This window comes from Sceloporus occidentalis, unplaced genomic scaffold (assembly GCF_023333645.1).
Source record: "Sceloporus occidentalis isolate IW3139 unplaced genomic scaffold, rSceOcc1.0.p SCAF_295, whole genome shotgun sequence".
In the NCBI taxonomy this organism is placed as follows: Eukaryota; Metazoa; Chordata; class Lepidosauria; order Squamata; family Phrynosomatidae; genus Sceloporus; species Sceloporus occidentalis.
In genome coordinates, this window is record NW_028317275.1 from 460,139 (window position 1) to 475,985 (window position 15,847).

Consider the following 15,847-nt stretch of genomic DNA (forward strand, 5'->3'; position numbering starts at 1 on the left):
TCACTCTTATTTTCAAGAAGATTTGTTTTTTTGGGTGAAGAAGGAGTAGTACCCCTGGTGGGTATCAGGCTTTTCTGCAGGCCTTTTGGCCAAGGAGGGAAGGGGCTGTATTTCCCAAAGATGAAGATTGGAGGATGTGGTTATTGTGGTTCTGATGCCTGTAGAACAAGCTAATATACAAAACAGATAAAATAAGCCATTGTTTAGCAATTAACAAACCATTTGGACAGAAGCAGCCGATAACACATTTGCGGTCACATGATGATGCCTCCTGGTTACTGCAGGTTTTTTCACAAGCTGTTCCACATTCCTTGTATATCATTGTTTCAGGACATTTTAGGGCTAAAAACAGAAAACTATTTTAGCAATAGTCAAGAAGCAATTTCACAGCAACAATTACATAGCAAATATTAGGAAGACCAAATTTACTTGCCAGATTGCCCGCTGCACAAAAGATGGTGGTACACCTGTATAGTTACCTGTATTTATGCATGGATTTCAAACGTGACACACCAAAGCGAAAAGCATAAACTGGGATAATACCTCCCGGATGTCCCTCTTCCGGACCCAAATCTCTCCGCCCTTCTTCATTCTTTAATGTCTAACTCTTCTAGTAGCTCAAAGTGTCTATTGGGTATGTGTGTATCTCAGTGTTCCAAAGACATACGAGTATTAATACTGTTTTTACAAACAACAGAAAATGGAAAGGAAAGTCCTGTTGCTAACCTTATCCACTAAAACTGGGACAGTGATATTCAGACCTTATTAAACCTTGAAATTGATATAAAACTCAGGTTCCTGGGATGAAATTGAGAATGGAATTCTATCTTTCAACCTAATGTTTTATTTTATACATTCTCCATTAGGTGGAGCTAAAAATGACAAAAAGCAACTGCATGAAAGGTGACCTTCCTTTTCACATTTCTGCACAAGGCTTGATAGTATGTAAATTTTTAAGTTCTGACCACGATACACTATAAATTTTCACACAAAAATATACTGAAAATAACAATAGCAATAAATCACCACTCTATCTTTTTAGACTAGCAAATCATACAAAAAACTACAAGCTATTAGAAACAATGTATGACCCTTCATTGAATTCTTCGTCGGAGGATTAGGATATTGGCCCAGTCCAGTCCAAACTCCTGGACACCTGGCATCCTTATGTCTTTATAAATCTGATCTCAAGCAGTTTAAGTTACTGGATGTGCCGTTTCGGTGAACACTGATTCCTAGGATCTTCTCCAGGTTAAAAAATCAGTACCTAGAAATCCACTTTTTAGCCGTTGCTACTGTATAGACTTAGCCATTGCCAATTAATGGTGGTTACTGCATTATAGACTCAGCTAGTTGTATGACAGCAGAATCTGGCTTTGGTATAAGGGGCATAAGCTTACCAAGTACAAGTGCCCCTGCCAACCATGGAGAATTCAGTGCTTCGTATGACCTGCCTATGGCCCAATATGGAGTCTTTTCTGTAGCAGTAAGTCACACATGCCATTAAGGGTACCTTTTTTGCTCTCTTTTGCATCTCTAATGTTTTTCAACCCCTACTGATCATTGTCTAGTGAAACATCAGAGGCACAAAACTGGAACTGTCTATTCTATTTTATTAGATTAGGTGAAAAGGCCCCTAGGACTTAGCATAGCTTAATGTCCTGGGTACATGTATGAGTGTGGGTGAGTGCCAATGATTGGTGGGTGCATGGTGGGGGGGCGTGCTTTCAGAGGAGATATAGGGGTGAACTAACTTTCTTTTCTTTGTCACAGCAGGCGGGTGGCGTGTCTTTGCCGGTCAGGAATTGGTAATGGTGGATATGGAAGGTGGTGATAAGGACTGAAAGGCGAGTCTCAATCCTCCCCTAACCTCTTGTGGTAAGGTCAATGACCTTGGTCGTGCCCACCGAGCTTATAGTCGGCTGGTGGTTAGCACTGATAGATGGCAGCACAGGGAGCAGTTTGTTGTACTGGACGAGGGGGGAGGTGATTACCTCGGTGGTTGCAAGTATGGAATCAGGGGCGGCAAGGACGGAGTTAATGTATTATTACTGTGTTAGTTAGGTTTGTATGTTTTTTCAGCGTAAAATATTTATGGTTAATATTTATTTGTTTATAAGTTGGTATTTTTCTCTTGAAAATTGGTGAACACAGTATGGTTTTGTTTTTTATAATAAAGCTGTGGCCTGTTTTTATCCATATACAGTTGTCTGTGTATTATTTGGTTGGTGGGTTGGTAAAGGGTGGTTGTTTTGCCCGGAGCACAATCCCCACTTCTTAATACATGAGTCCAAGATTCCCAAGATGTTGAAATGTATGACAAACAATTCATTTCTTGCTTCAGTTACTGTAGATCCTGTATATCTTTGTAAAATGCATATCTGTAAACAATGATCTCTTTATACCTTGCATGCATAGGAGTCATAAATACTCACAGCATTTATCAGGCCCTCTCCAATTGTCAGGTATTCCTTTTGCAATTATACACTGTCTGGCATATTCTGATATGGTGGTACAGAGGCAGAATTCACTTAGATGATTACTGGCTTTACAAATGCAGCTGTCCAAGGTACATATTTCAAGGAAGGCTGAGATGTCCAAGTGTTCTGTACAACCAGAGAGCTCAGGGCCTTCCAGCAGGTTTCTGCAGGTTTCATTCTAGAAAAGAGTAATCAGATTAATCAGAAGATGAAATGTTGGTTGCCTTCCAGTGCAGGGCTGGCTGGGACAGGGGTTCTGGTGGCAATTGCTGCATGAGTAGCTCTGATTGAAAGATTATGGGCTACAACCAGATTTTATATTTCTTACTTTTACAAGCCTGGACTGGCTATCACAGCCAACTTTAATACCTAATCTACTTCTGTCCTTTTATGTGTGGTTTTTGAGTCAATATACAGCCACCAGGCTGAACACATTTCCTGAATGGCAAATAGCTGGGCAAAAAGAACATTTGCAAGAGGGACCATATGAAACCATAAAGTGACTACTCAGCTTTCATATGCATTAAAGTGCTTCAAATGGAACAAATGCAACGAATGGCATTAAGAACATTTTAATTTTAAATTCATATTACTTACAACGGTTCTACACGAAGTTTGGTTCTGTAAATCGATATGCTGGCAGTCTTCCCCAGGATCTGACACAGTGTTTTCTATCACAAACTCGTCTATTCCTTGTTTTTCTCCTGTAAGTAGTTTAGCACAGAACCATGTTAACAAATGACAGCAAACCTCCATATCCTGCAATGTCGTAAGTACAAACACATTATATGTGTTGAGTTTATTTTTGCGAAAGGCAGGGTCATAGCTCTCCTGTGAAGAAAGGAGTCACAGGGGGCTGCTTTTAATTTAGAGCTGCCACCAGAAGCTTTTGTGTTTTTTTTTGTTCTGATTTCTCTTATAGCATCAATAGTTACTAAGACTTTAAGCACTATTTAAATAAAAACAGCCTAAATAATTTAAAAGTCATGTGACCCTAAACAGCTTTTCCAAGCATACTGATAAACCCTTTAGCTTAACTATATATTTAAATTTTAAAATGTTCAGTAGTCCTTCCAGTAACCAGAAGAATTAAGTTCTCTCAAGCACAAGAAAAAACAATGCAAGAGCAACCATAAATCTGACTTTTTGTGTAAAATATCTAAAAATCGAAAATATCTAAATCATAGAGCTAAGAACAGTTCCACTGCAAAATGTTAAATCAGGATCATATAACCCAAAGAACACATTACTGTAATAACTGGCTTTCAGTTCTTGGAGGTGGAGAAAGCAAATGAACATGAAAACATTTGCATTAAAGATATTAATGTGTAAATAAAAACAAATACAAAGTCATAGAAAACCCCCAAAATGTTTTCGGGGTTCCAGAAAATTAAAAAAAATGATTTCTTACAAACAGTATTCAGTGTTTGTAATTATTAGCTAAAACTAACATGCTATGGATATTTAAACATTTTCTTTCCAAGTTGTAGATTTACTTTGTCTTGTAAAGTTAAAGTAAGTAACAGAAAGCATCACTCAAAAGAATGTATTATTTATTTCCCTATTTTTTACAAAATGGCTCAGTGTGGCCCTTTTATTCCTCACTGACTCTTCACATTATTTGCATCTTTAAACTAAAAAGTACTATTCAGAATTTTTTAAAAGGCTTAAGAAGACATGAAAGAACACATAAAACCGACTGGTGAAAATACTTACCATCTTGGAAAAGCTCATTAAAAAGGGGAAATCCATTATAATCTCCACAAAGGCCGCATGTCTGGTTTCTATATTTGTCTGGGAGCTCTACCTACAGTTACAGAGATTGACAAATATAAAATGTGGTAAATATTTCCTGGAAAAACAGAAATTTTTGCATCGCCTTTTAAACTTCTCAAACTTGCAAAATGCTTACACAACTTTACATACCTACTGCTACACATGACTGTTCCTCTAAAATAATAGACTGATTAGTTAACTTAGAAAAGTCAGCTTTATGGGTCAGTGACCTTAGACAATTGGAACACTTATATAAACCAGTGTTTCTTTTTACACATTTCTTACAGGCATGTACTTTTTCTTGGGCAGGTTAATAGTACAAAAGATTGATACTGAAGTTAGTTATTTGGCATCATAGTGACACCGCTTAAAGGTACACTCCAGCCATCATATGTACTTTAATGAATATGATAGCTGTGCAGTTCTTTTATTTTTCGTGTTATCCTGTTTTCAAACATATAGTTGGAATTCACACACACACACATTTACCCCTTCCTCATCTAAATGAGATGCAAGAAGATGTGTTTAGCAATATACTCACATCAAGTCATCTCCAGTGATAGCTTGGTGAAAGCTATAGTGAGGGTCTAATGTGTCTATTCAGACCTCATCCGCATTCCTGTGGAAAGTGCTCACATCTATTTCAATGGGAGCATGTTCCTGACACTGGTTGGCTGTTGAGGTGCATCTTTTCTGTCATTTTGTTTTGCAAAAATACATATTAAAATACTCACAGAGTAACTCAACATGCATTTTTTTCAGTTGTAGGAGTGTCAGTGACATTAAACTGTCCCTTTAGGCTAAAGGCCATGTTGCTTGTCAAGGTTATGCACAGAACAGCTTCCTCTATTAATATAGTTCTTAGTAGAGGACTGCATCAGGCATTTTAGGGTGTTGCGGACGGGAGCGGGCGGTCAGACAATGTACCTGCGGTCCCAGTAATCCCGCGCACTCCCGCAAGGCTGCCTTCGCATTGCTTGCACACAGTGTCTCTTCTCTTGTTCCGCCAGGAACCCAGCGGAGTCACATGAATTTACGTCACATGACTCTGCTCCTTTCCTGCTTCCCCTGGGCCGGAAAGAGAAGAGACGCTGTGTGCGAGCAACGCGAAGGCAGCCTTGCGGGAGTACGCAGGAAATCTGCAGTTCAGGCAAGGGGGTTGGAGAGTTTGTATGAACAAGTATGCGTGATTAAGGAATGAATGAGTATCTGTGAATTATTAGTATCTGTGAATGAGGGAATGAATGAGTATCTGTAAATGAGGGAATTAAATTCTTCACTAAAATCTCTAAAAGCTGTGACAGAATGTTTTCGGCAGTGGGCGGGATTGGACACATATGTTGCGGGAGCAGGCGGGATTGGAACACACCCGTTGCGGGAGCAGACGGTAATAGTCAGAAATTCAGCGTGATTAGGAAAACAGTCCCGCGCAGGGCTCTAGTTCTTAGTATATTTATTTATTTTATTATTTTCATTCTCAAACGTCCTCCACCTCCTAATAGAAAGTATGCTCATTATGTAATTTTTTCATATTTCTAAAACATTCTATCAGTGATGTAGAATCTGCTGGATATTTCGAAATAAAAGTAATGATGTATTCTGGCCTAGGCCAACAGGTCCACATGAAAGGGTGACATTTCTTGGAGGCACAGCCCCTCTGTCACTGTTCAGTTGATTGTTTAAAAATAAATATATCTGATCTCCTTAATCAGCCCATTTATTCTACAGAGGACTGTGCTGCACACCCTCTAACGTGCTTTAAGCTATGCAGCACACTCTTAAGAGGCAGAACATCAAGTTATAACGCCATATCCAAGAGCTCAGCATACAGAAAGTGGCTATGGGCAGGGAGTTTGCCCTTTGCCAGACCTAGGGCAGTGTCCATCATATGTCACATACTGTATGTAATAGGAGAAATAGCTTATTCTTTTATGTATATTAGTAAACTATGTATAAAAACACTATGTTCTGTAGTACTACTGTTTAGTGTGTTTGGTATGATTACATACCAAGCTAATTGCTTGTCCTATAGATGTTTACTTCTATAAAGTGTTCCTATATATTTTACTCTATATTTTATCTGGGTCTCTTTATCTGTCTCTGTGCTAGGTCTCTCCATATGTCTCTGAGATATATTCCCTAAATAGGAGTTTGCAGGTAAATGAATCATTTGTACTTAATTATGTCACTACAAATTATGAAGGGTTAACTCCTTCAATGAGAGTTGACCTGGCCTGCATAATTTATATTGTACGTGAAGAAATATGTTGATTTTATTTTTATTGCCAATACACCTTTCTTTCTCAATTTACCTCTGCATTTCTTAGGCATGGGCAAGATATGCATTAGCAGACTATATATGTAAAGTAATTTGCTGGGTATTTTTCCTGTTTTAGCAAATACATTTATTAAAAAACACAGCCCCCTTATGAAACTTCATCTGGCCGAACGAACTCTAGGATAGGCCTAAATGTTATGTTCTGTTGTTTAATAACCATTTTATTGGTCCAATAGTGATAGCCTTGTGTTGAATGTTAGAAACCACTGTTGTAAATCTATTTTATAAATACCAGTTTAATAACTGATTGCATACCAACCATGCTAGTTTATGGTGTCAAGTAAATGATAAAGAACAAATAGGCATACTTGTCTACCGGGAAACCTTACTAAATGATTTGTGGGGAAATGGTGTTTCAAGACAGAGAATTCATAAAGAATCTATAAATCCATAATGACCAATATTTATATACTACATTATTACCTGTAAATAGTCAATAAAATTCCATGTGACAGTCACACCCGCTTTTGAATTGAAAACTATGGTCAATCCTGCAGGATAAATCTTCAAAGTTGATTTCTGATATGGAATATCAGCTCTGAGAAAATAAGATAACATGGATATGTTCATTTACATGAATCCACACAAAATAATTTTAACTATACAGTCCTATGTGGACCAGGTGGATAGGTTGTTGTGAGGGGCTGATGATGACCCAGTGGTCATAGTCCATGTTGGTACTAATGACAAAGTCAATGGCAGGTGGGGCGTCCTTAAAAAGATTTTTAGGCAGTAGATGATAAACTTAGGGAATGGACCCCCAAGGTAATATTTTGTTAGGAATTTTACCTGTACCACACACTACACTAAGCAGTGGGAGCTTAGGGAGATACATTTGTGGCTGCAAAAGTAGTATAAGAAAGAGGGATTTGGGTTTTGAGGGAACCTGGCAGACTTTGCAGTTGGCTACGGACTCTATAGATAGAGATAGACTGTACCTCAAAGATGAGAGGACTGCGGTACTGGGGGAGAAGATGGTTAGAGGGAAGGAAGAGATTTTAAACTAAAGCATGGGGGGAGTGAAGATAGCATTAAAAGGGTAGATTGTGTAGGTTCTGAGCAGGTCTTGGTTTTGAGAAGCTTGGAAAGGAATGGTGGGATCAGTACAGATGTAGAAATAGCTAAACCAAAACACGTTGTAACACATAGTTTGGAAAATAGCTTGGTAGTGGTGTATAAGAAGCTTTGTGGTTTAGGGAATAAGATCTCTGTACTTACTGCATTGGAAACAAGTGATAATGTGGATTTAGTGACAGTTACTGAGACCTGATACAATGAGCAAAATGACTGGAATGTTGAGATACCAGGATACAAGTTATATAGAAAGGATAGAGATGGCAGAAATGGAGGTTTACTACAGGTTTACTACAGGAAGATCCTGTCGAGTTGGAAAGGAGGAGCAATGTTAGAACAAGGGGTCATGGTCTAAAACTAAAGAGTCAGGGGTTTAGATGTACCTTAAGAAAGATCTACTTTAGTGAGAAGGTCGTAGATAAATGCAATGGCCTCACAGCAAAAGTGGGGGAGGCTAATACAGTGTGGGAATTTAAACATGCATCGGATAGATGTAAAGCTTCATTCCAAAGAATGAAGAGTGAATGTTATAAGTGTTTAGGGGCAGAAATGGGACAAGCAGGCTGTTAGGGACAGAGGTAGCACAGGCAGGCTGTTAAGGGAGCAGAGGTGGCCCAGGCAGGCTACTTAAGGGGCAAGGGTGGCACAGGCAGGTTATTTAAGGGGTAGAGGTGGCAGAGGCAGACTGTTTCAGGGGCAAAGGTGGCACAGGCAGGCTGGTTTGAGGCAAAGGTGGCACATACATGATGCCTGTTTCAGGGGCAGAGGTGGCACAGTCAGACTGCATGTTTGAGGGGCAGAGGTGCCACATGCAGGCTGCTTTAGGGGCAGAGCTAGCACAGGCAGGCTGTTTCAGGGGGAGAGAGGGCACAGGCAGGCTGTTGCTGGGGCAATCTAATTTACTTATAAGTTAATAATGTTCTTTCAGATTTCTGTTTTTTTCCAATCGACACAAAGTTTACAAGCTTGTTAAATAAATATTCTTGCCAACATTAGTTTTTGTGGGTGTCTCTAAATTTTAAAGTGTGGGGGGGTGCCACATACAGGATCCGCCCCAGGTGCCAAATACTCTAGGGACGCTCCTGACTAAACAGTTTCCTTAGTTGTTAGGCCATCTATGCAATATGTCTACTTGAGAATCCTAAACCTGAAACTTACTTTTTTCCATTGACTAGTATAGTATTTCTCTTCACCTCAATGAGCTGGCCTTCCAACTTCATAGTAATTGAGTTTATGATTGGCACTTTGTTTACCACTGTGCGGCGGAACTGTATGTTGAAGTCTTCAAAGGAGTTGTGGCAGTGCCTGGCCAAAATATATGAGCAATAACCTTTATAGCTGTACGTATAACCATCAAATGTATTGATGTGATAGTAACCCCACGTGCTGCAGACTCTTTCATTGTTTTGGACAACTAAAGAGAGAACATGTATATGTCATTTTAACAGCTATAACAATGCCACAAATATTATCAAACTTACGGCAGATAAGAGAGACCTTCTCTAAATAATACAAAACATCAGGTAATACACACTAAACCTAATAAAGGCAGTAACACTTCAATAAAGTGATAAACTACAAAACAATTTAAATGTAAATTATGCTGTAGGATCAGGAACTACAATTTCAATTTTTTTTTAAATATATAAAAAAATTACAATATCAAGTTTTTTGTTTACAATTACTTGTTGTTTTTATCAGAAACTTCCACCCCCAGCTAAGCATGAAGACTGCAGCACGCAGGCTGTCAAAACCACCCATTCAGTACTCAGAAGTCTGTAAGTGCTGTTGTTTCATTCAGTGTTCATGTTTTTAATGCATGTGTGTAAAAGTAGGACAAAGAACTACCATATTGTTGTACAGGATTGATTTTCAACTGCAGGCCTTGAGGGCCACAAACAGTCGATGAATTCTTGACTTCACCAAGAACAAGTAATTTAAAAAAGTGTATTATTGGGTTTGTCTGTGCTCCAGCTGGGATAATCAGAAGTGCAGAATGCGCGCGACCTTCGAGTGCAGTATCTCTCAACCCAATAAAGGGTCATCAAAGGAGACAGGGATCAGAAGCGTCTTTGCTTCGATTTTTAAAGAATGTGGGCAACCACTGTAAATGGGCCTAGAATACAATTTCCAGATTCAGCCAACATTCTTCTAAGTATTGGAAAATCTCTGTATTCTATCTGTTCAACCATTTTGTTTAGTGTAAAATGTTATTTAATATGCCCGACCAGAGTGTCTTGGGCTGCTATTTCACAATTTAGGATGTCTAAAGATTTAAAAGTTATCAGCCATCTTCTGCTTATAGGGTCTTTTTAATAAATGAAGAGCATTCAAAAACTGTCTGACAAGCATTACTCATTTATGATATGTTGATACTAAAATTAAAATACTAAAACACTTAGCAGGCCTTTTATTTCAATTCTTGAAGAACATATAACTAAAAAGAAAGGAGGGACTAAAGCTTAATTATGTTTAGATGTTTAAGGTAATACTGTACCGTCAAATAGGTTCTGACTTCTCAGGTATTTAAATTGATCCTTGTTTGGCTCCATCTGGTAACATTCTTTCCCCCAAGCTAGAAAAGATTCACAATATACACTTATTGTTATATTATTTAGCAACATTTACACTGACTCACCAGACCTTTTCATTCAATACAGTTGCAAAGGTAATTAGTTTGAAAAGGACAGAAGTCAAGAAGTATTCAGTTATCCAAAAAAATCAGTTTTTACATAATGTTAAATTTTGCCTCAAGGTTTAAAAAATCTATCTTGTCTCCAAAAAAATACCTATATCCAATGATCAGCATTACCTGAAAAAAATAATTGGCTGTGCCCACTTTTGTATCCAACATATTGAAATATGTATTAAATCTGACAAAACCACTAAATCTGGCATTGAATTTCATGTTAATTATGACTTTCACTAAATCTAAGGACCCATGCCACCCCAGGCCAGCTGCTCATACACCTCTTTTGTAAGCACTTCGTAACGAACACCTTCCATTTTATTTATTTTAGTGGTATGGTGTTTGACCATTCCTGCACCTCTACAACACATGTATCATATGTAACTATGGATTAAGATTGTGCACAGCTGTATTTTAAATGTATACCCCCAATCCTTCAACACAGAATATTGTCCAATTTATAATATTACTTTTCTTTTACTTGTTTACAAGTTCATATCATTACATTTTCAAATGTTGAACCCCATTTTTGTCTGTATTACGCAAGAAAGAAATCTACATCTGCTTTATTACTTCAAATTTCCGAATTTGCATTTGTATACATTTGTATACATAGGTCTAATGAGTCAAATCAAAAGCATTTTGACTACATTCATGTGTTATAATTATTTGCAATATTATATATAATGTTTTCTTCTAAAAAAAATCTTTGTAACTATCTCCATTCCACTATAAATAAAAATGATAGAGGGGTCATTTAGTATTACTCTTTCTAATGGGATTGTATATAGATGAGAAAACCCATTTGTAGTAAGGATGAAAGTATTTCAAGTGTGAAAAAGTACCCAAGAATATACAACACAGAGATTCTTAAATTAATATGTTTTTGTGATTTTTTTGTTGTATGGATAAATACCAAAATTCTGTTTGCTAGAACAAGATCCAAATACATGGCAAAAGGCATAATTCAGTAGTAAATTCAGACTTATATCTGACTTCATGTACAATTTCACATGGGACTATATAGAAATGCCGCAAGACCGACACAAGTGATCTTGCTCATTATTTTTTGACTTTTAAATATTTTCTAAGGAATACTGCTCACATATGTAGAAGTGCACACATGTATGTGGGTTTGTTTATGTATTTTATCAAAGATATATAGCTTTCATTGAAGTTCTTACCATAGTCGGTGAAGAAGAAGACCACTTGTAACATGAGAATCCATGTTGGTCTGTGAAGTCCCATCCTGTCCATGACTTGGCCACAAGCTTCTCAGCTGTACTGCTGAGGAAGAACAAACGACGTGTTTGCATCTGGCTTATATTGCAGACAGACTCCCAGTTTTCACATTGTAGGTGGGTCCCTATATTGTACACAACTCATCTCCATCAAAACACGGGGTGGATACATTTTGTATCTGACTATAGTCTCCAGTGTACTTTTGACTTGGATGTATAAAACATTATTTCCCTGATACAATCAACCAGCACATTGTTTCAAGTATGTGCTTGAATTCTTCTTACAAAATATAATATAGGTATTTATATACTTATTTAATAGCAGTGTTCTCATTTTTTTATTAAATGGTCATCACTCTTTGAAACAGCAAAGGTAGCATGTTCTTTAAACAGATGCATTTTGGTTTATTCTGTGCCTATTATACTTCCACTAGCCTTGTTTTCCTTCTAACCATATTTTGTTTGAGGCATCCATTGCCAATTTTTTGAACCGTGAAGACAAGAAATCCAGCAAATGAAATACAATGCTGTGTAAGAAACCAGAAAGTGCCAATTGCATGAATTTACATAGGCTCCTATAGTAGATAAGATCAATTTCTTTTCTATTTGATACTTAACTCTCCCCTTTCCACTTGTATTCATTTATAATGCATGATATAACATATTTTCTTGCGTCTCACCTAAAATTTTACAAGGCTACTGCAATTCACTACTAAAAGGCACATAGCACATGTATACTATATAATATTATTTTTGGAGATTTCTCTTATTCCTCTACAGTTTGATTTTAAGAAAATTCAACATCTACGTTTCGCACATAGACAACTAAGTGCACTACTTTTGGAGAATTTTGTTATCTAGACCCATGAGAACAAAACGATTGATTAGAACTTGGTGGTAAGACAACCTTGCTGGGTGACGAGATGTAGTGGTGGTCTGGCTGCAGACTACCAAACCTTCTATTACTACTGGTTGAGGAAAGATTGACACGAACATGGATACATTAACTGATCTTGGACATCTGAGTTCTTTCAGTAAGTCTAAATGTTATAGCTATCTAATTCCAGGTTGCACCCCAAGCCCTTACCATTATTTCCTCCTTGTTTTCTTTTTTATTTGTTTATTAATTATCTTTATTTAAGAACACACACTGTATTACTTTATTTCCATCTTCTAATCTTTACTGCACCTTGTGCATTAATATAAAAAATAGTTGAAGGAGCGGTGGTTAACAATGTATTGCCTTTTAGGTCACTTTGAGCAGACATACAGACTTTTTTTTAAATCTCTACAAAACACTCTATTTATGATCACATATATGTACTACGGATTAGGATTGTGATTCAGTGACAGACCCAGCTCATCAAAGTCCCAAAGACAATCCCAGGTTACATGTCTCTGTTGAAAACCATTAAACAGGAAGGGAAAAGCAGATTCATAAGGATTTTTTTATTATTACTGTACAGTAACACACGGGATAATTTGTTTCCCTACACCATTTTATGCCATTAATGATACCCTTTAGGGAGAAGAAAATATAAATCCACAACAACAGGACTTCAAGGATCACAAAGCATTACAGAGCAGCTCGTCCTGACTGCAATGAGGTCACATGATCCCAGAATCCAGTGTCTAGAACAATAGCAGGCTGTCATGCCAGCTGAACCCATTGTTAGAGTCAGAATGAATCTAAAAGGAGTGTCCTGTACCAAAGTTAAGCGTCAGATTAAACGACTGATAAATATGATTCAGTATTGTCTCAGCTGTGTTTGCAGGCTCTAAGCCTTCAACCTTTCACAGGGCAAGGTGTAAAAAAGCAATCAAATGTGACCTTTACTACCAAACCAGGATACATATACATAGATGTTTATCATACAGGTTGTTTTATAACCTTATTCAGTGCTGTCCACGTTAGTATTTAAAAACTGAGGATGAGGCACTTCATACTTAAATTAATAATGAATTGCACCCATGTTCTAGATTTTAGACTTGTTTGAGCAGGGCCGTCTTTACCATTTGTTTCGGTAAGTCAAAATGGTTATGTTAAGTACTACTTGCTATGACCCGTTTAACCATTGTATGGAACTGCAGAATATAGTTCTAGATTGTAAGTTCCTGCAGGAACAGGGCCCTTCGTATCTATATGTCAATTACGGTATTGTACTTGTCGTTATGTGTAAAATTTTCATCTTGTCTAGCGCTGCGGAATCTGTCGGCGCTTTATAAATAAAGTATAATAATAATAATAAGTTAGCTGGGTAAATCAATAAAAAATAATATACTGTACTTCAAGCAGGATAGAGGCTGTTTTGAAAACCATGTAGCCCACAACCCTTCTCTATGTGAAAGATGGGCTTAACTTTTTAAGCATTCTGGTCTATTAATTAGGTGCTGTCATGGATCTATATTCTGACTGACATCCCCAGATATTATTTAGTGCACATTTCCACACATTCTGTTCCTGCACTTTGGATAAATTTCTGATATTCGTGTACAAAGTGTTTTGCCTGATTTAATATCGCAATATCACTCACACATCTATCGTTTTGGACCTCTTGAACAATTTACTTTAGACAGTATCTAACTTCTCTGAGCGTGTAGGGAGTTTCTTGGTTTTGATTTTGGCTAGACTGACTGAACTCTGCCTGCCTGACCTTTAGATTGCGATTGGCTACATTAAATAGGCAACCTGCCTAACCTTCAGCTTATGCTTTACATTTTATTGTATCTTGTATTCCTTTGACCTGTATTTGGGTTGCTCATAGTTTTTTTCCTTAGAGCAAAGCTGCAGAAGTCCTGGCAGTCCTATACATTTCGTCTCTAATGTTTAGGAGTAGTCCTTGAGTCTTGGGTCTCTCTTTCCAGTGGTCACTGTTTTGGATCTCTGGTAGACGTCAGTCCTTTTTTCTACCTTGCATTGAAACACAAGGATGGTACTAGACAGCTTTATCCTAAAATCTGGTTTAGATAAATAGGTAGAGTGCCTATCATACTTAACTTGTTATATTAAAGTAAGATCTGCACCTATATCTTACAGACAATATAGGTGCAAGCTAAAATGCTTATGGATAAGATATGTCCTGGCCCTGTATTTTGCAGTTTACAAATCCCTGTTTATTTTTCGTAAGTTGTGTTAAGACCTGCGCCTTCAGACGCATGATATTTTATTCATCTAAGCCATATCCGAGTTGGAAAGCTGGCCACAGCTCCACATTTGTGAGTGAATGTTTGGGCCTTATGGGGATTGGAAAATAATTCCTGTAAGAGCCCCCAAAATATATTCAGAAACAATACATATGTGACCCTTGAAATGTGACACAAGCTACAATTTGCAAAACAAAGTAAGGTTATGTTTTTATTTGGTCCCCTTTTTAGTAGGTGTTACGGGGCAACAATTCTACCATATCTACCAAATACAGAAGAAAATCGAATAGTGGTCAATGGCTGCTCATTACTATTCCAATTCTGTCTTAAACTCCTGATTATTGTGATCTGGTTGACAAAACACTGCTGCTTAGTGCAGAATGCAGATATATTCTATGTATTTTCCAAGGGATGCTTCAGGTGTTTGTAAATTGTTTGTTGATTTCTTTTCTTTTAACATGCTTTGTTCACTTGATTTGAACTGAAATGTAATGTATGTTTATTTAATAAATCATTAAACAATAGATCATTGTAATATCCAGTAGCCTGTAAATTACCACTAAACATGAAACCGAACAAATTACAAATGACTCCAATATTTTGCTTCAAAATTTATTACAGTCTGCATTAAACAAAACTGGGTGTTGCTTTCCAAAATACTGCAGATTACATTAGATCATGATTATCTAATGTTAACAATGATTGTGTTGACATTACAGATCTAATATGCACAAATACATTTTACCTTAAAAGTCTAAAATGAGGCCTAGCTCTCAATATGAACCATTTAGTTAAGCTCATAGCTTTCCTTGGAGTATTTATGAAGTCCAGTAAGACCACTGTCAGGCGTGCACTCAGCCCCAGCACAGCCACAACGGAGGACATCGATGTAAGTGTAACTTTTACGGACACCATCAGCACAAAGCAGCTGGATTGTCTTCTGTCCTACCTCCATCTCAGTACAGCAAGTACATTTGTGGTCTATACCATTCTTAGCCATTGAATACCTGAGAAAACAAAGATGTGACAATATAACTACAAGAACAAGCTAAGAAAAGGTTCCTGACTACATAAGTAAATATATTGAAGCAGTTTATTTATTACA

The 15,847-nt window shown here is 37.3% G+C and overlaps 1 protein-coding gene across 1 annotated transcript in view; it reads right to left on the minus strand.

Annotated features, from left to right (window-relative positions):
- Positions 1–11,605, minus strand: part of LOC149275197 (mucin-5AC-like) — a 36,801-nt gene extending 25,196 nt beyond the window's left edge. Inside the window, exons 1-7 of the mRNA XM_089504898.1 lie at positions 11,542–11,605; positions 10,166–10,243; positions 8,827–9,082; positions 7,018–7,132; positions 4,197–4,287; positions 3,078–3,184; positions 2,436–2,658 (exon numbers count right to left, since the gene is read on the minus strand). Of these exons, the coding sequence (XP_089361024.1) occupies positions 2,436–2,658; positions 3,078–3,184; positions 4,197–4,287; positions 7,018–7,132; positions 8,827–9,082; positions 10,166–10,243; positions 11,542–11,605 (934 nt within the window). The remainder of the gene's footprint in view (positions 1–2,435; positions 2,659–3,077; positions 3,185–4,196; positions 4,288–7,017; positions 7,133–8,826; positions 9,083–10,165; positions 10,244–11,541) is intronic.
- Positions 11,606–15,847: the final 4,242 nt, after the last annotated feature.